Source organism: Oxyura jamaicensis, chromosome 15, assembly GCF_011077185.1.
Source record: "Oxyura jamaicensis isolate SHBP4307 breed ruddy duck chromosome 15, BPBGC_Ojam_1.0, whole genome shotgun sequence".
Taxonomy (NCBI): Eukaryota; Metazoa; Chordata; class Aves; order Anseriformes; family Anatidae; genus Oxyura; species Oxyura jamaicensis.
In genome coordinates this window covers 3158960-3177292 of record NC_048907.1, presented here as the reverse complement: position 1 = coordinate 3177292, position 18333 = coordinate 3158960, and the positions used below count along the sequence as shown (strand labels likewise).

General features: G+C 57.3%; 1 protein-coding gene across 2 annotated transcripts; it reads right to left on the bottom strand.

Moving 5' to 3' along the window:
- Window positions 1-1650: 1650 nt before the first annotated feature.
- Window positions 1651-17901, bottom strand: HIP1R (huntingtin interacting protein 1 related). Of its 2 annotated transcripts, XM_035340348.1 has the most exons (31): window positions 17714-17900; window positions 13859-13922; window positions 13343-13485; window positions 13100-13156; window positions 12794-12874; window positions 12586-12662; window positions 12188-12249; window positions 10956-11096; window positions 10704-10761; window positions 10539-10614; window positions 10210-10347; window positions 9993-10124; window positions 9512-9695; window positions 9332-9420; window positions 8949-9065; window positions 8441-8542; window positions 8091-8285; window positions 7748-7895; window positions 7462-7548; window positions 7077-7184; window positions 6793-6929; window positions 5895-6005; window positions 5718-5776; window positions 5391-5421; window positions 5195-5257; window positions 4588-4688; window positions 4093-4198; window positions 3155-3278; window positions 3001-3062; window positions 2634-2837; window positions 1651-2554 (listed from the first exon to the last, which is right to left on the bottom strand). In XM_035340348.1, the coding sequence occupies exons 1-31, from the start codon at window positions 17804-17806 to the stop codon at window positions 2507-2509; spliced, it is 3198 nt and encodes a 1065-aa protein (XP_035196239.1). In that variant the 5' UTR covers window positions 17807-17900; the 3' UTR covers window positions 1651-2506. The 2 variants fall into 2 exon arrangements, with proteins under 2 accessions (XP_035196239.1, XP_035196240.1); XM_035340349.1 differs by lacking the exons at window positions 1651-2554; window positions 2634-2837; window positions 3001-3062; ... (1 more) ...; window positions 4093-4198; window positions 4588-4688 and adding an exon at window positions 4928-5114 and having other exon boundaries at window positions 5145-5257; window positions 17714-17901.
- Between the last annotated feature and the right edge of the window lie 432 nt (window positions 17902-18333).

The window sequence follows — 18333 nt, the reverse complement described above, 5'->3', positions numbered from 1 at the left end:
AAATACTTTCCAAAAAGTATGGGAATTGAGGCAGTGTTAGAATGGACAGAAAGCGTAATTTTGATGTAAAACTACTTTAGAACGTAAGTTATATTTTAAAGGGCGTTTGGGGCTGGTTTCTGCTATTATTTTTTGACTTTGTGCATACTTGCATGGGTCACTTTACCTGCAGCCTCTGCAAGTATTGATTTCAGTAAATCATAATGAAACAGCAGCTTTGCTGAACAAGTCCCATTCACCCCTAGGGCTGCCTTTAAAGCCAATATCACGTTGCTTTTGAGTTCTTTAAATTTTAAATAGAGCTGTGGCTAGATTTACGGTAGCACAATTTAAAAGTTAGCATTCTTGATTAATCAATATTTCCATGATGAGATGTGCTGGTGTGAGTGGTCAGGGTGACGTCAGCCTCCCAGCAAATACAGCTTTATCACCGCCTATAAATAGACTGCAAGCTACCGCAGCAAGCACTTCCTTGTGCGAAGAGAAAGGGTTTCAGAAACGAAACGAAACTTCAAAGTATGGGGCTGGCCACGGTCGTTGCTGTAACATGACAGCACGGTGTGGTATTTATTGGTCACCCAATAAATTACAGCCTCTCGCCCCAGGTAAGAGATTCTCCTCGCCTTCCAGGGAAGGATGTGCCTTGTCGGGCTGGAGAAGCACTCGCTGTAGCTTGCAGAATTTAACTAGGGGCTTGTCTTGCCCAGTGACACCACTATTTAACACCAAAGCCCGTTTTCAAGATGTGGGCTCTTCTTTTTGGGTATGATTGGTTGGGAAATGAGAATTACAGCTCACCACGCTGCCAGGGTTGGTTGTTCATAACCTGGTACCATCTGTTTTGTGATGTGCAGCCTCAGAAAGCTTAGGTCTTCAAGAGGAGGCTACAACATTGAATAATAAAATGCCTTGTAAGGGTTTAATTCTTTAGCTACAGCAAGTTGTAATTCTACCAAACAGCTTTACAGCCTATTGTTAATCATGTGAACTACATGCTTTGTACTGGGCCGTGTAAGAAATGTTATCATAATTGCTTTAGTGGTATGAGGAACTGGATGAAAATGTTGACTCTGGATAACTATTTTTTTTAATGCCCCCTCACAGTGCTCCTCTTAGCTACACAGGTGCTGTGCTCACCCTTGCATGGGTGTCCTTGCCTCAGGTGTCCACGTTCACAGGTGCATCTGAGCTGCATCAGGAGCTGAACTGAAACTCAGCCCTGCAGAATAAATGAGATTCCTTGAAACATCTCCTTCCTGTCCTCCCAGGGCCAAAGAAAGCGGAAGCAATTTCAAAGAAATTGTCAGTAACCGTGAGGTTTGCCAAAAACTTCCCTGTTGACTTTTGGGCCGGCAGCAAGCCCTGGGTGCAGGTGCCACAGCTTTCATCGCATGGATGATCCGCCACAAAGCCACCGTGGCTCAAACCCTTCGTGGTATCTCGTTCCTGCCCAGGTGTGCCCAGAGGGCCAGCGAGCAGCCTCCATTTCACGGCCACGTCCCCCCCATCCCAGCCGTGCACCATCACTGAGCTCTGCCGAGGCATTTCCCCACCAGCAGGCACCTCAGCGAGTGCTGCCCATCAATTCGGCACCTGCTGGAGCATCCCTTTAGTGCCAACCTCTCCCCGCTGCCCAAGCACCAGACCTCCTTTAAATATTGCTGCTTTAATAATCTACATCGTGGTAGTAGTTCCAAGAGAAGATACAGCTGATTACATGTCCTCTGCTCCCCCCCCCCCCCCCATCTCTTCCCATCAGTGTTTCCTTATTGCTGCAGACTTCGCCACGTTTAACGTCCCCCGCCTCCCGCAGGCCACAGTTAGGTTTTAATTCTGCTAATTATCTTACATATAAAACATAATGCAACTGATCCCCTGCTGTCGCTGTAGTAATACAAAATAGAAAAGGAAATAAAAAGGGTTGTATCCTTATTGCCAGTGTGTCAATACCTGCTTTTTCCCTTACAAAACGTTCCTCACACCTGTTAAATTCCCCTTCTCTGCTAAAGCTAAGTCAAATTATTCCTGAAAAAGGGGAATTTTTTTTTTAAAAAAAAAACAGTTGCAAGAAAAGCCCAGCAATTTCCTACTTTAAAAACAGTTCACAGTTCTTTGGAAGGGTCTAAGCAGTACAGTAGAGAGCTACATTTACTGAAAATGTCTAGTGCTGATAAAAAATAAAAATAAAATCAACCCAGAAGAATCCCAAATTAAATTAAACTGGGCGAGCTGCTCAGCAGGCCACAAGGACGGCATCCTGCACTGCTTGGGGAGCTGCAGGACCCCAACAACTCTGCTGCTAGGAATTGAGTGAAAAAAAAAATAAATGTTAATTAAAAAAAAAAACAAAACTCCAGTTTCTCAGGCCAGGCAGGGAGGAGACCCCCCGCGCACGAAGGCACACCAGTGCAGAGGCAAGGCGATCTGTTTAAAACACAGACATAAGAGCGTTGCTGTGGCTGCCCCCAGCATGGGGCTGGGCCCCAGCTCCGTCCCCTCGGTCCCGCTAGAAGTTGATGGCGTGTGCCCGGTGCAGGCTGGCATCTTGCTCGGGCTGCAACAAGAGGGGCCAAAGCCAAAGATCAGGGCACAAACGTGTCCCCAGCCCCGTGTCCCCCTTCCAAGGGCCCTACCTCTCTGTCCGGCCCTGGGACAGGGCCGGGTTTTTGGGCCAGGGCTGGCTTCTTGAGGATGCCTCGCCTGGGGGCCGGTGCCGGCCTGGCTTCCCCGTCCTCCGCTGCATCGTAGGCGCCAGCCAAGGCGTAGTGCTGCTTCCTCAGCTCACCCAGGCGCACCCGCTCGCCCTCCAGACACTTCTCCAGCTCCAGCACCTTCACCTGCACCACAAGAGCATGCTTGGTCCTCAAGTGCCCGGCAGCAGCGGCCACGGGGCTGCAATACCCCCCAAAGTGTCATGGTGTCCCCCTAGAGAGGATGAACGCTGCCTGAGGAGGGCAGCATCAAATTTGCCCTCGTTTTCTCCCTGTGTGGAGGCTTTACCTGTGTCTCCATTTCTTCCTTCTTCAGCTTGATGAGGGACATGCCTGAAAAGTCCATGGTGTCTGCGGAGAAAAGCAGGGGGTGTTTGCCAGGCCCGAAAAGGAACCAGGGGTTTTAGCTTTTAGCTTTCCCTTCCCACTTTACCAAACCTCACCTTTCTCCTCGATCTGCTCCTGCCCCGTCCTGGTGGAAGCCACCACGTTGGCCGCCATCTCGTTGACATTGCGTGAGCACTCCTGGAGCTTGCCCAAGTTCCTGCTGCTCTTCTCGGCTTTCACCTGCAACGAACGCACAGATGGCCGCGGGTCCCCAGCGTGGCCCCAGAGCCTGCCAGCTCGGGGGCACGGGTGCGCACCGAGGCGGCCAAATCCTGCCCAAGAGCAGGGACACCAACCACACCACGTTAGAGTGGTCTAACTGGGAATGGCAACCTAGATGTGAAAAGGACAGATGGACTTGCTGATCCCATCAGGGACAAGGTGATGTCCTTCAGCCTGGGGACACTAAGCCACCTCTGCTCCCATGGGTGGGAGCCAAGGACACACAAACAAGCAGCACTGGTGCACAGATAACTTTTTTACGACCCTGTTCTTCATTTTAACATAATCTGCCAGAAAAATCAGTCTTGGCCCACACCTCCCTTCAACCCTCTGCTCACTGAAACCTCAACAAATCTCCGTCACCATGAAGAGGAAAAGTGGTAAGGACCGAAATTCCCTCTCAATGCTGCCTCCTGCAGTAGCTCTCCCTGGCTTTCTCATTAATTATTCACACTTTCTTTACATAATCAGCTGGGCAGGAGGAAGACGGGAGGTTTTACACAGCTTCATTTCAGAGGCAAGCCCTGCGAGGTGTGGGAGCATGACTGCAGGTGAAGACGCATATTAAAAGCGGAGACCAACTTGAAAATAATAATCCCCTTCCAATTTTAATAATCCCCTTCCAATTAAGAGCTTCCCTTCCCTGGGAAGGAGGCCATGGGCAGGACTGCCACGCACCAGTGCCTGAGAGCATCCCTGGAACAAAACGATGGGAACAAAAGGACTTAAAACCTGCCACGTGGTGTGCAGCCAGCCCTGCCGGGACGCTCACCTTGGAGGCAGCTACCAGCTGGGCCGTGCTGGCAGCGATTTCATGGGAGCAGACGATCAGTTCTTCGTATTTGCCTGTGTGCAGGACAACTCTGTCTGCTGATTCTCTGCAGTCGGAGGAGAGATCGTGTTAGAGACACCTCGCAGTGCAGCGCAAGTGGGGGCTGTTTGCCTCCCACTATACCCTCAGAAATCAGCATCAGATGTTGAAACCACAGCTTTGTCTTGTTATTTAAAGCTCATTTACAAAGCAAACTACTCAAACCCCAGATCCAGAAGTTTTGGATGGGGATAAAACACCACAGGAGGCAGGAGCGTGCTCCTGCAATACAGAGGACAAGATTTTTAAAGCTTGTTCCCAACGAGCCCCTCTATTTTCCACACTAGCACAGCTCAGGATGTGGTGCCCTGACCCCAACCATTCGTGCACGACCACCCCAGCAGCCAGGGAGTATCTGAGGGGGGTAACGGCTGCGTTCTGCAGCCGGGTACCTACACGAGCTGCGTGGCTCCCCAGCCCACCGCCTTCGAGGCAGAGATCAGCCCTTCAGTCCAGCGCGAGTTCTTGGCGTAAAACTCCTGAGTTGTTGCTGCCCCCTGTTGTTATGAGAATATTATGGCCTGCGTTAGCTTCTTTCTACCATATAAACATGTAATAAATCCATAAATCTTATTAAAAGCCAGAAAAAAAAATCCACATACGATATAACAATTTATAAAGCCATATATAAAGCCATAAATCAAGGGATTGGCAGCATTTCTGTGCCCTCCAGGATGCTCTTAATGGCCTACTTAAATACGGACCGAGAAAAGTAACTTTGGAGCCTCGAGACTGTGAATTTGGTCTGGGTTTAGAACAGACACATTTGGGACGTCATCTTCAGATGCTTTGTAAAGGAGACTGCGAGGTCTGCAAAGAGCACGGGGCTGAGCAGCCCATCGCCAGCCAGCAGGGCTGCAAACGTGCCACTAGCAGGGGAAAGTGAGAAATACAGCTGGTGTTTCTGCAAACCGTGGGCAATTCTGCAATTGTTTCTGCAAATTGTGGGAAACTGTGGGTATTTTGCCTCAGTGCACGGGGATGAGCGTAGGGGAAGACTTACCCGGCCACTCTCTACTATTTCCTTCTGTAAGTTCGTGGATGTCATTACAAGAAGTCTGATGGCCTGGAATGAGGAAGAACAGGTTTTGGTGTTCGATGCGGGTTTTGTACAGAAGGATTGATTTTGCCAGTGGTGGCAAGTGACAGTTTTGTGTAGTTTGTGACCCCCTGAGAAGCTCAGCTCCTGCCGTACTGACCTTCATGAGGTCCGTGCAGGAGTTCAGAATCCTGTAGGGAAACAAGAAAAAGGGTTGAGCATCCAGGAGAGCCCTCTTTGGCCTGAGTTAATGAATGAGTCTTTTCCAGAGACCAGCCTGCTGAAGGTTACCTTTAAGCAGCCCACAGAGAAGCCATCAAATATTAACTTAGATGTGCAATATGAAGCCCCCCCCCCCTTCCAAAGGCAATTTTAGGCTCAGCATCAGAAGGATGCAGGTCCAGAGTGCACGTGAGGCTTCAGAACACCACCCAGCCCCGCCGTTAGAACCGCTGCAGGACCGAAATGGCAACCTCCCAACACTCACCGCTCGTTCACTTCGAGTTTGATGCCAGAGCTTTCGTTCCTGGCCCGGCTCATCATCTCCTGTTGGGAAACGGGAAAGGGAAGGTGGGACACCACACTGCAGCAAGGAGGGCTGCAGGAGAGGAGGCACCAGTGGACATTTCGCTGCCCAAGGGCCCATCCCATGGCTTCGTCTCACCTCTATCCGTCTGACAGCATCTTCAATTGCTGCAGAAGTGGAGGCCATCTCCTTCTCAACCATGTCCCCTAGCTCTTCCTGCTTGATGTCCAAGCTTTTCGGTCTCAGCTCCTGCCAGAGGAGGCAGCAACAGCCAGGAGGTTTTCAGCGGAGGAAGAGAAGAAAGTATTTGTAAGGAATAAAACCAGAGAAGGCATCCAACTTGTTTTTTGTCTTCCCTAAATAAATAAAGCTGCAAGAGCAGCATTGTGCAGGCAGCAAGGGCAGAGGCACGTGTGTCAGCACCTTGCAGCAAACGTGACACAAGGACCTCAGAGGCAGGAAATGTCCCAGACCAAGGTGGCAAAACTCAGATAAAGGTGAAGTTTTGGCAGATCTAACATGACAGAGCTCTAGAGAGTTGATGAATTCACAGTATTTTAATGGAAAAGACTAATAGGAGGCTTAACAAGAAGAAACATCTGAAAGCTGGGAAGTTTGTTATCACAGGAGTATACCACAGGGGTACGGAGCTGAAAGACTTCTGCTCATCTCAGGGTGACCATCCCCATGCATCAGGAAGTGTCTCAGTGCTCAGAAGCTGAGAGGGCTCAGGGAATGCACCAGAACCTGCAGGTCATGGGGACAAACCGCCCCAAAATGCTCACTCCAACCCAGCATCTCCAATTTCAGCTCTGGGCAATGCCACATTTTCATATTTATTTATTTCTTTTTTTAAGTAAAAACCAGCTCTCTATCGTCTCCCTGGGATGCAGCCAGAAGGCTGTGAGCAAACATCCCACCTGGACACACGGAGGCAACGTCCTCCTGCATTAACCACCTGCTTTGGCTTCTCCTTCAGGCAATCCCCCTGCCAACAAGTCCCCAAACCCAGGGAGCACTGGGCTCCAGCACCTACCTGGGCCAGCCCCAGGACACCCCGCAGTGCCTGCCGCACGTCCCCCAGCTCAGCGCGCCCCAGCGTCTGCTTGTCCTTCAGCTCGCCCAGGTAGTCCAGGCTCCGCTGCCCGCAGTCCCGGCACGTTTCCGTCAGCCCTGGGGAGAGGACAGGTCAGCGGCAGGCCCCTCGCTGTGCAGGGATGTCCCACGTCCACTTGACGAAGCGCCCAGCACCAAAAACAGCACCAAAACCAACCCCCCACAAACACAACCCCGCCCGGAGCATCCGCTGCATCCACTCACGGTCAGCGTGGTCGGTGGGAGCCAGGTGGGACGTGGCGCTGCCGTTCACGATGGTGTCGGCTGTTAGGTGTGCAAAGAGAGCCAGAGCCCCCACCAGCGCTGCAGCATCTGCCAGCAGGAGAATAGGGTCAGGGACAGCTGGCCCAGGGCACCATCGCCCCCTCAAAGGCATCCGAGGGTCAGCACAAGGACTTGGAGAGGTTGGTGTTGACCCCTCCAGCTTGCAGGTGGCTCTTCAAATGAGCACATGGGGACCCATCAGCTCCAGCCTGTGTCCTCCCCCAGTGCATCCTTGCTGACAGCCCCAAAACGGTCAGGGGCTGCCAGATATATAAAAAATTACAGCAACGTTCAAGCGATGCTGCCGGTCCCGAGCCCCAGGTACCTGCCATGGAGGCCACGTACTGCGCGTGCCCGCTCTCCAGCGCATCCGTGGACTCCAGCGCCGCCTCTGCACGGCTGAGCAGGTAATCTGCGAGGAATTTAGCTTCGTTAGGATCGCAGAATGGTTTGGGTGGGAAGGAAACCTTAAGGACCAGGTCAGGGAGAGCTAAAAATTCCCTCCCTGGAAGTCAGACCCCAAACTCCTCAGGCTTAATGTTTGGAGGGAGAGGATGCCTGGGGGATGCCACGTTACCTGTCTCAGGGGGAGAGGGGGCTGCGGGGACTACCTGGGGAGCTGGTGCAGCGGACGTGCAGCGGGTCGTCCAGCTTGGCCACCGCGTCGCGGAGGATGCCCTCGGCCTCCCGCACCGCCTCCTGCAGGATGCCGAACTGCTCGTCCAGCAGCTTCTGCTGCAGGCTCTGCTCCTGGTTGCTCTGCGGGGCGGGAGGGAGGCATGGGCACGCGGCCGGGGCACAGCAACCCCATCACCAAGAGCCCCCTTTTGTAGGATTAGAGTCCAGCATCCCGTTACTGGTGGTGCAAGTCATATCCGTCTAGCACCAGCTTGCCTGAGCCCCCCACATGCTCAGCACCCTCCCCAAAACCGAGCGAGGGGCGCAGCCCCGTACCTTCTCCAGGAGCTTGCCCTGCAGCTCGCAGATCTCCCTGCTGGCCTTGTCGGCCTCCTGGCTCAGCTGCAGCTCCTTCTCCTGGACAAGGCTGCGCGTGGAGAGCAGCTCGCGCTCCTTCTCGCTCACTGAGCGCCTCAGCTGCTCCTTCTCAGCCTGCAGGGTCTCCACCTGGGCGCTGAGCTCCGTGCCTGCCTGCCAGAAGGGTCAGGAGACCCCTGTCACCCACCGGCCGTCGCCCCACGGTTACACAGAGGGGGCTGAGAACGTGTTCAGCTCATGACACACGTTGAGGGACCCCGACGAGCTTGCTCTTGGGCTCAGCAGGGATTTGGGTGCTCCCCGGGTACCTGTTTGGCATGGCTGAGCGAGCACTGTGCCTGGTCCAGCTCATCCCGCCGGGCGTCCAGCTCCCGCCGCAGCTGCTCCATCTGCACGCTCTGGTCCTCCAGCTGCAACCAAAAACCCACACTGGGGCTCAGTGGAAATGAGCCTGGTGGCAGTTTTGGGAGCAGAATGGTGTCTGGGGGTCTTGGAACGAGGGGAGTGTCTCCTGGGGAGGGCAGGACTTTGGGGAGCAACCCCCAAGTTGCTGGAAGGAAAGCACCTGAACCCAGCGGTTTGGAGCACAGCATTTTTTTGGGGGGAAGAAACAGCAGATTTGGGCAAGAGGCGAACGAAGCATGCATCAAATAACACTGCGACAAAGAGCGGGGGCAGCTCCTTCCCTCCTGGACCAGGCACTGCCCCCAACCACCCCCCATCCACCACGTGCCCCAGGCTGCGATGGGCTCCGTGCGGGGACAGGGCAGGACCCGTGGCCCCACGGCTCGCTCACCTCCATCTCTGCTCACTCACCTTCATCTCTGCTTCCCGCTTGACCTGCTCAACCTGAAACTCCAGCTGCTCCTTGACTCGCGCCACCTCCTCCTGGCTCTGCTGCGTCACCGTCAGCTGCTTGGCCGTGTCAGCGTTCTGCGCGGGGACATGGGGCTCTTTCGGAGAGGTGACCCTCGCCACAAAACCACCTCTGCCCTCCCTCTGCCCAAATCCCAGCTGGGGCAATAGGGGCGATGCCTTTTTCGTGGCATCCGAAGTGTTGGCTGGTGGTGGACACGAATTTAAGGGATGCTCGGGGGGCTCTGAGTGCAGGAGGATGGGATCGACGCAGGGTTGGGCCGGGGGGACACAGTGACAGGGGGACAAAGGCAGCATCTGGTCCTTGCAGACAGTGGCGTTACCTTCCTCAGGAGCTCGGCGTGGGTGTTGATGAGCTCGCTGTGCTTCTCCTTCAGCTTCGTGTAGCGAATCTCGGTGGCGTTGGCTTTCTCTGGAGGGGGGTGAGAACACATCAGCGCCCGCTCCAGTGGCTTCCTGCAGCCAACGGGTGCTGCTGGGCGAAGCAGCTGCCCTGCACCTACTTTCTGCCTCGGCGCAGAGCCGCAGGGACCGGTCGCTGTCCTGCTTCACCTGCTGCAGCCTCTCCAGCTCGTCCCGAAGCTGCTCGTTGTCCACCAGTGCCTTCTGCTTCTGCTTGCGCTGCTCCTCCACCTCGCCCTCCAGGCTGTTCACCTGCGCCTTGAGCTGCGTGATGTACCGCTGCGCCTGCGGGGTCAAACGGTGCTCGGGCGCTGCCCCGCGGGAGTGCCGGCACCACCTTGCCCCAGAAAACCTCCACCCAGGTGCCCAGCTGCAGTTTGGGCAAAGCAGCCACGAGATGTCCCGGGAAAAGTCTCCCCTAAAGTTGTCCTCTGTCCCGTCTGCTTCCCTGGAAGCTGGGTGCCGGCACTGGGAGAGGTCCCAAAACAGGGCACCAGGACCCTGTGCCCCAATCCTGCCACGTCCCATCCGGGTTTCCGCGCTACACTGCTGAAAAGCAGCTGCTCCTCCACCCAGCTTTACCTCCAGCTTAATCTTCTCCATCTCCGCGCGGAGCGTGTCCACCTCCTTCTTCAGGCTCTCGATCTGCGCGTCCCTGTCATCCCGAATGCCATTGGGCGGCCCGAAGGTTTGCTGAAATATATCTGAGGTGATCTGGGGAGGACAGAGGGCGTCAGGCTGAGTCCTTGCCCCCCACCACGGATCTCTGCCCCTCCCCATCCCATCCCCGCGCCCCCACCTGGGGCTCTGTGGTGGAAGCTGTGCTGATCTCAATGAGGTTCTCCGGCTCCTCGTCCTCGGGGGCTTCCTCGGGGATGACGACCACCGGCTTGACGTGCTCTGCCAGTGCGGACGCCCGCAAGAAGTTTGGGGGGTTCTGTGGGGACAAGAAGTCACGGTGACATCTCCCTGGCTTTTGGGGAGCGCCACGGGGAGGGAGGTGACCCCTCACTGCCACAGCATGCTGGCGTGTCCCTCTGCAGCATCCCCAGCCCCCCTGGCTGTGGGGACACCCCCGTGCACCCTAAAAACCCTCTCAAACCATCACACGCTGAAACCCTGCCGTACCTCCGGCAGCCGAGGGATCTGGATGAGCCGCTTGAAATACAGCATGTCGGAGGCTTTCTTAAAGAAGCTTTTGAGGCTGGAGGGGGGAGGGAAGAAAAACGGTTTGAAGGGGGTGAGGGGAGGCTTGGAGGGACCCCAGTGGTGCCCTTTGTCAGCCCCGGGTACCTGCGAAACTGCTCGTGGAAGCGGTCGCGGTGGCCCTGCAGCGTGTCGGCTGGCAGACCTGTGGCGATGGGAAGGGGACAGCGGTGACTGCAAATTCTGCCCCACCCGGGCTGTGAATTTATTCCCACGTGCCCACATCCCTCCGGCTACAAGGGCCAGGTGGGACCGGGATGGGCACGGGGCATCCCCGGGTGACTGCGGTGGCAGGGACAGGGGATGCAGCGAGGGGAACGGCGGGGTGTGGGGACTCACAGGAGTGCAGCTTGAACATGAGCTTGACGGCGTAGTGGTAGAGGTGGCTGCAGTCCTGGATCACCTGGATGAGGGGGGCCAGGCGGCACTGCACCGCCGACATCTGCGAGAGCGCCATGGAGGTGTTGAGCTGCCGGAAAACTGGAGGGGAGAGCACGGTGAGGAGCCGGGGACGCGTTCGCAGAGCCACCTGGCTCCGGCTGGCTCGGCTTGATCATTAACTACGACAGCTGTGGCTTTGCCAACCACCGTCCCGTCCTGCTGAGCAGGGAACAACCCCGCTCCGTGCAGGAAAAACACCCCCAGGGACCGTGGTGGCAGAAGTAATGGGGGCTCAGCTCTGCCCCGGGTATCCCCGATCCCAAATAGGAGGATTTTAACCCGGGATGATAAATGGGCAGGACAGCTGCCGTCGGTAACGGCCGCCGCAAGGGGTGGCCAGGAAAGCCGATGGTTTTTGCCCTGCTCTGTTTAATCCTGCAAAGAGCCGGGGCAGGATCCGAGGGCAGGGGACGGCCCCGCTGTCACCACAGCCTCGCCCGACCCGGCACAGAAATGGATCCCTTCCCCTGGCAGAAATCCAGCCAGAGCATCGATTGACTTCTTCCCCGCTCAGCTTTAAAATATTTATGAATATAAATTCGCCGTATAACTGGGTCAGGAGGAGATGCGGATGGCTAACGAAGCTGGGAGCGCGGCCCCTCCGCTGCGCCCTGTTCTCCAGGGCAGCATCGTGCTCCTGACGAGTGCTGGAGGGGGAGAAACCGCCGCATTTTGAAGGCATCTCAAAATTCCTGGAGAATGAGGCAAGGGAAGCAAACACGGGCAGGGGCCACCAGCCCTGCTGGAGGTATTTCAACACGAGGAAATGAATATTTATAAAGGAACACAGCCCCCGTCCTCTGCTTTGGGGGGTGGAAAGGATTTGGGTAATGCCCACAATTAACATCGTTGCGCTGAAAAGGCATACAAAGGCATTTCAGAGCAGCGCTGTACACTTCACACTGCTCAGGTATGCTAAAAATAACCACATTTCTGAAATATTTTCCAACAACTGCCTCTACAGAACAGCGACGGGGAAACCAGCTGAGAAACTCTCTCCAAAGTCTCCAAGAAGAGGAGGAGGAGGAGGAGGAGAAAGGACCCAGACTGGAACTTGCTTCCTGACCAAAGAGCGAAACTATTGCTCAAGAGCCCCGGGGGCGACCGGGAAGGACCTGCCTCCTCCTCACCTGACTCTGACAGCTTCAGCTCGCAGTCCAGGTAGTCAAACAGCTCCACCGTCAGCTGGAAGCTGCCAAAAAAAACCCAAACGGGTCACTGTGCAGCACGGATAGCGTTGCTCCAGCTTGCTACAGGTGCCCCTACAGGACGCTACTTTTCCAGGCTGTGTTTCCTCCCGCTGAGTCCTTTCCTCCCCTCCCCCCCCCCGCCCTCCGATTTACAAGACTTTGGTGTGTTTGCTCCCTGTGTTTACACTCCGTCTCATTGCTCTGGGAGAAACCAGGCACTGCTGAACGCTGACAGACCAGGAGAGATTTAAAAACGCCGCCAGCTGCCTTTAACGGGGCCGTTTTGTTAGCAGGAAGCACCCACCCGGGCAGCACACGGCTCCCACGAGGACACTCACATGTTATTCACATCCGTCCCCGCTGTCTTTTCCAGCACCTCATCTGACACTTCGAGGCCCGGGGGGAACTCGTGGTGCTTTGTGAAAGGGAAAAAAAAGAAAAAAAAACAAACAGCTGTTGCTGCTAATATTTTGGGTGGTGCCCCTGCAAACCCCGCAGGGTGTCCCAGCAAGGAGGGAGCTCTGGGGACGCTGCAGAGGGTCTCACCTTGGCGTGGAAAGAGATCTTGGTGAGGAGGAGCCGCGTGTAGATGCTCACCAGCTGCCCGTAGCGGTCGTGCAAATGGCCCTGATGGAGACACGAGGGGAAAATTGGGGTAACTGGAGCGATGCAGAAAACCACCTGCCACCCACAGCAGCCCCACAGCTCTCACCACCTCCCACGGGTGCTCGGGGCTCAGCCCCCACTCCAATCCCCTCCAGAGGGAAGCCCCAGCCCCGCAGGGAGCCGGCGCCCACCCCCAAGCCCCCAGCAAGGCACCGACCTCCGATCTCCCCAGCTTCGGCCACTTACCCACAGGTCTCCCACCTCGCGGATGTTGCTGCGGTACCGCTGGCAGTCCTGGAGGACCTAGGGGCAGAAGTGAAAGTAGTGGCACGGGGATCCGGCCCCTCGCAGCACAGCTCAAAGTTCAACCCCAAACTCTGGGGAGGTTTCAGGGCTGCGAGCTAACGGGGAGCTTTGCCACAAGACACAGCACGCTTCCCCCCAAAAAGACCGAGCTGGCGGGAGGGACGTTTGGGAGGGGACACTCACGTTGGGGTGGCCGTCGCGCAGGACTTTGTGCAGGACGTGGCAGAACTTCCAGCTGAGGATGGAGCTGCTGGGCAGGGGCAGCCCGATGGCGTAGGACCAGAAGGTAAAGGCACCCTTCTCATGGTGCGTCCCCAGGATGATCCCTTCCCAGTAGTCAAGGCCAAACAGACACACACAGGGGGGACGCGCTGCGGGCTCAGAGCTCACCACAGGCTCAGAGGCCACCGGCACGGAGATGTGCCCACAGATGAGACCCCGTTTATTTCTCCTGGCTGCAGGGCGCACCAGGGACCCCCATGTTTTCTTGCCACAAGCATTTGAAATCATCCCGTGGAGCATTTCCACTGATGGATGAATCTCCGAGATGCCACCCCAGCCAAGCCATCCCACACCCCAAACCTCCTGCAGGAGGCCAAAACCCTCCTGCCCTGGCACCGCGCTGCTCAGAGCCACCAGATCTCCTGTGGGGACAGGAACAGAGCTCTCACATCACCAAGCAGTCGAGGAAAAGGATACGACGCACATGTTTCTCCTTCACCGGTGCTTCTTGAGTATTTATGGCTTTGCTGATGCTGATGGCCTGCGGGAGGAGGAGAGATGGGCGGTCAGCAGCAAACCTCGGGGCCGCCCCGTCCCCAACCCACGTCCTCCCCAACCAAAGAGCCGGGTGCGCCGCCAGCTGGGATCGGCCCAACCACCCGGGGCTCTTTGGGACTACTCTGAATTTTATACCATGTTTGTCACTCTGAAACCCTTCGTGACACGCAAACCCAGGCTTTTTTTTTTTTTTTTTTTATCCCTGAACAAAGCAGCCTGTTGGAAGCCCTCCCCGTTCCCCGTCGGCGCACGGCTGGCGGCTCAACAAGAGCCACTGATACCCCGGGCTGGCCCGGTAAACACACGGCATTTTTGGAGCCTGAACTCAGCGACGGCGAGCGGTAAAGGACGACAGCGAGATGCCAAATGCTCGGCTTGTTTGTGTAATCACAAGAAGCCTTTGAACCGGGTGTTTTTCCACGGCTTTGATGGCAGCCCTGCGGGCGAGCGGCTCCAGGAAAACGCAGCTCCCGAGCAAAAAGGGAGCAGGGCTGCGATGCCACGATCCGGAGCAGTGAGGTTAATGGAGAGGAGTGCCACATGCCGCCCTTATCGGGATGGTTATCTACATACTAATGGATTTAATCACACTTCAAATTATGGTTTTGTCCCCAAAATAGGAGCCAGCCGCATCTCTCAGCCGAACACAGGCTCCAAAACCGAGCTGCTGGCAACCACGAGGATTTTTCTCCGTCCCAGGCTCAGCTGAGCCGGGCTGCTCCGCCCTGGCACGAGCGCTGGGGCCATGCCTGCGTCTGCGAGCCCTTTGTCACCGGTGCCTTCGCGGAGGAAAAACCAAGTGGCCAGGAAGGCAGGAAGCAAGCGCGCTGTTGGCACTCATGCCGGAAGAGAAACACAGTCCCTCCCTGTACACGAGCCATAAAACCTGCTCCAGCCTTACCTCCCGGCAGCACGCGGGGCTCCCAACACCAGCCCCAGGTTTGTGTCACCTGGTATTCTGCATGGTGAGAGCAGCTCATGCACAAGGAACCCAGTGCCCTGAGCTCCAGCACGTTGCCATCCCGTCAAACGTCAGCTGGGACCAGAAACTCACGGAGCTGATCCCCCCGTGGGCATTATCAGCGCTCCTCGTCTCAGCATTTTGGGGCCGAGCAGCCCTCAGGACGCAGCTGCAGGCTCAGGGGTTCGCATCGCCACCGCCCAGCCACAGGGGTGATGCTGAAGGTGTTCATGCCCCCAAATTGCCCAAAGTGAGCCCAAAACGGCTGCGCCTCCCCAGTGAGGCTTTGCTGGCCACAGCGCGAGCTGGGCACGGCAGCAGCAAAACCACCCCGCAGCGATTTCACTTTGCTTGCACTCGGGGAAGCCCTGGCATTCCCCTGCCGTGTGGGTCAGTAAAGCAGCAGCAGAGTTAAGCCGGTGACTTGATGCAATCCTCTTAACCCCGAAGGTTAACGAGCCCCAAGGCCCCTAACGAGCCCCTAACGGTGGTTTATTGCATCTTAGCGAGGCGCCCTGCACGGGGGGGCAGCAGGGCAAAGCCATCTCCTGCCCTGCAAGGAGTGACAGCAAGCTCAGCTCAAATCATCAGCAGGAGCTGGGCTCAGCCTCGATCCCCACGGGGCTGGGACAAGGGAAACACCACCAGGGGATGATCCATCCCAGGGGATGGGAGCTTGTCCACCCGTGTCTGCCCAGCAGGAGGGGCTGGGACCAGCCTGCCTGTCCTAAAACCAAACCGCAGTCCCTCATCGGTGCTGGTGGTTTTATTGCCTTCGCTGCCCATGAGCCCAGGGGCTGCTGGAGAGGCTGGTTTCTTACACAGTGATTCAGTGCTGAGGGTTGAATGGAGCTGTTTTATATCCAGAGCAGGTGAGCAGCCCCCAAGCCCACCTTCACCACTGCAGCTTCACGGCACCAAACTGATGCCAACGCTGCAGGACAGCAGCTTGGATGCGCTTCTGCTGCCTCCAAACCCCGGACAGGCCAGGAGCTCCCCAAAAAGGTGTTTGAAACAGGGACATCTGGAGATGGACACGTCCTGGTTGTGAGCGCGGGTGCACAAAGAGCCTGGCCGAAACCTTTGTGCAACCTGCGGACGATTTCCCCATTGCCACCCCAGCGCTGACACCGGGGGGGGGGGGGGGTTGGACCCCGAAACCTGCCCACCTGCGGGCCCCGGGAACCCACACGGGCACAGCCCGAACACCTTACTCACAGCCCTCACGTACCAAGCTGGTGACTAAAGCCAGGATCAAAGCGCCCAAATGAAGGAGCGCAGTTTACATCCACCCTTTCTTTCCAGGCTGTTTTTAATTACAGCGTGATCCTCCCCGCCCACGGCTCCCCCGAGCCCCGGCATCCTGTGGTGCCGCAATCCCCACCCAGCAGGTGGATGCCAGGTCCCGACACCACGGCGGGGAGCGATTTCTGGCAGGAAGACGATTTTTGGCAGAAGGATGTCAGGCTGGAAACTTCCCCTGGGGCGAGCCAGGGGCTGCTGGATCAGCCGAGCTGCAGATCCTCTCCAGAGCTCCCTTCCTAATGCTTCTCCTTCCCAAATCATACCAGAAAAGCACCGCGCGGAAGCCATGTGAGCTATACGCCTCATAGATGTTTAGCTGGTTGGATTTTTACCTTCTGGCACGTGTCTAAGAGAAGGAAAAACTTGGGCGCAGAAAAACATGAGTTTTACCTCCAATGACATTGCAGCAGGAGCACCCGGCGGGGACAGCAGGGTCCCACGTCCCACACACAACCTCTCTGAGGAGGATACCTGCATCAAGACCTCAAAAAGTATTTCCAGGAAAATGGTGTGGCCTCCAAACTGCCCACGAGCACCAGGGCCAGCAACCCCACCTGCACCAGCGGCACGGGGCAGAGGCGATGGGGCAGCGCTCGGTTTCAGCCTCCCGGTGCCGCAGCATGGTGGGGACATGAAATCCACCGTGCCACCAGCCTCAACCGCCCGGTGGCCATCCCCACAGCTGTAATTAGACAGAAAAGGCAGACCGATACCCCCGTAACGATGTCGGAAAGGTTCTGCTTAGGATGAAGCTTTGGTAGGACGTTTTGCAGCGTCCAACGTCAGCGGCTCTGCCCGAGGCATGCGAACGAAGAAGTCGCATCCAGAAAGTGGGGACATGGCGTGCTCGTACGATGTGACTTCGCTCGTGTGCCTTGGGCCAAGGGAAGGAAAAGCCGAAAGGGATGGAAGGAGGTGGAGGGAAGTGCTCCTGCCCGGCCGGCACAGGCTGCCCTTGGGTGCACGAGGCAGCGCTCACGCCGCGGTTATTTACCGGCGCTGCCCGGTGGGGCGGTTGAAGGAGACGGGTCCAGCAGGAACAGGACTTGCAGGTTTCCCCGTGTCGCTCCCCAGACCCGACGATCGCCACTTCCTACCCAGCGTGGCCGAGCGGCCCCGTGATGGCACAACGCCCGAAACCGGCACCTGCTCCTCGGCGGGGCTCTCCGGGACCAAACCAGCCCGGGGGCCGGGGCAGGGTGGGCGACATGGGGGGGAAAGGGGAGAACAAACCCGTGCTGAAGCCCGCTGCCCGGAGGAACCGGCGGCGAGGACGGACGGACGGACGGACGGCGGGTCCCCAAAGCCCGGTGGCCTCCAGTCTCCCCCCAGCCACCCCCGGCCAGGCCCCTTGTGCAGCGCCGCTGCCCCACGGAGCCCCCACGGAACCCCCACGGAGCGGGCCGGTCCTGCAGCGCCCTCACCGCTCCCCGAGCAGCCGCCACCGAGACCGGGACCGGATTCCCTGGATCCCCGGTCCTCCCCCCAACCCCTTCCGCCTCCCTTGCCTGGTTCTTGTCGAACTGCTCCCGTTCCGCTTCCAGGCTGTGCCCCGCTCGGCGGCTCAGCACCCGCGCCGGGACGCTCTTGATGCTGTTCATGGCGGGCCGCGCTCCGCGCACCGGGCTCCGCGCACCGCGCACCGGGCACCGAGCGAGCGGCGCCGCCCGCGGCTCCTCCCGGCCGCGCACTGCGCCCGGCCCCACGGCGCCCCTGGCGGCCGCCACCCGCCCCTGCGCGGCCCCACGCGGTCCCACACGGTCTCAAACGGTCCCAAACAGCCCCACGGGGCCTGACGCGGTCCCAAAGGGCCCCACGCGGCCTGACGCGGTCTTACACAGCCCCACGCGGTCTCACATGGCCCCACACGATCCCACGCGGCCCCCTCGTCCTTGCCTCATGGCCTTGGAGGCTTCTGTCCTAACGCCCTGACCAAGCTCTCCTATTCACCTCATGAGTCAGCCCCTTCACAGAAGAATGATAGAATCACTAAAGTTGGAAAAGGCCCTCAAGATCATCTGGTCTGACCATCCCCCTACCACCAATGTCACCCACTGAACCATGTCCCTAAGCACCACATCCAACCTTTCCTTGAACACCCTCAGGGACGGTGACGCCACCACCTCCT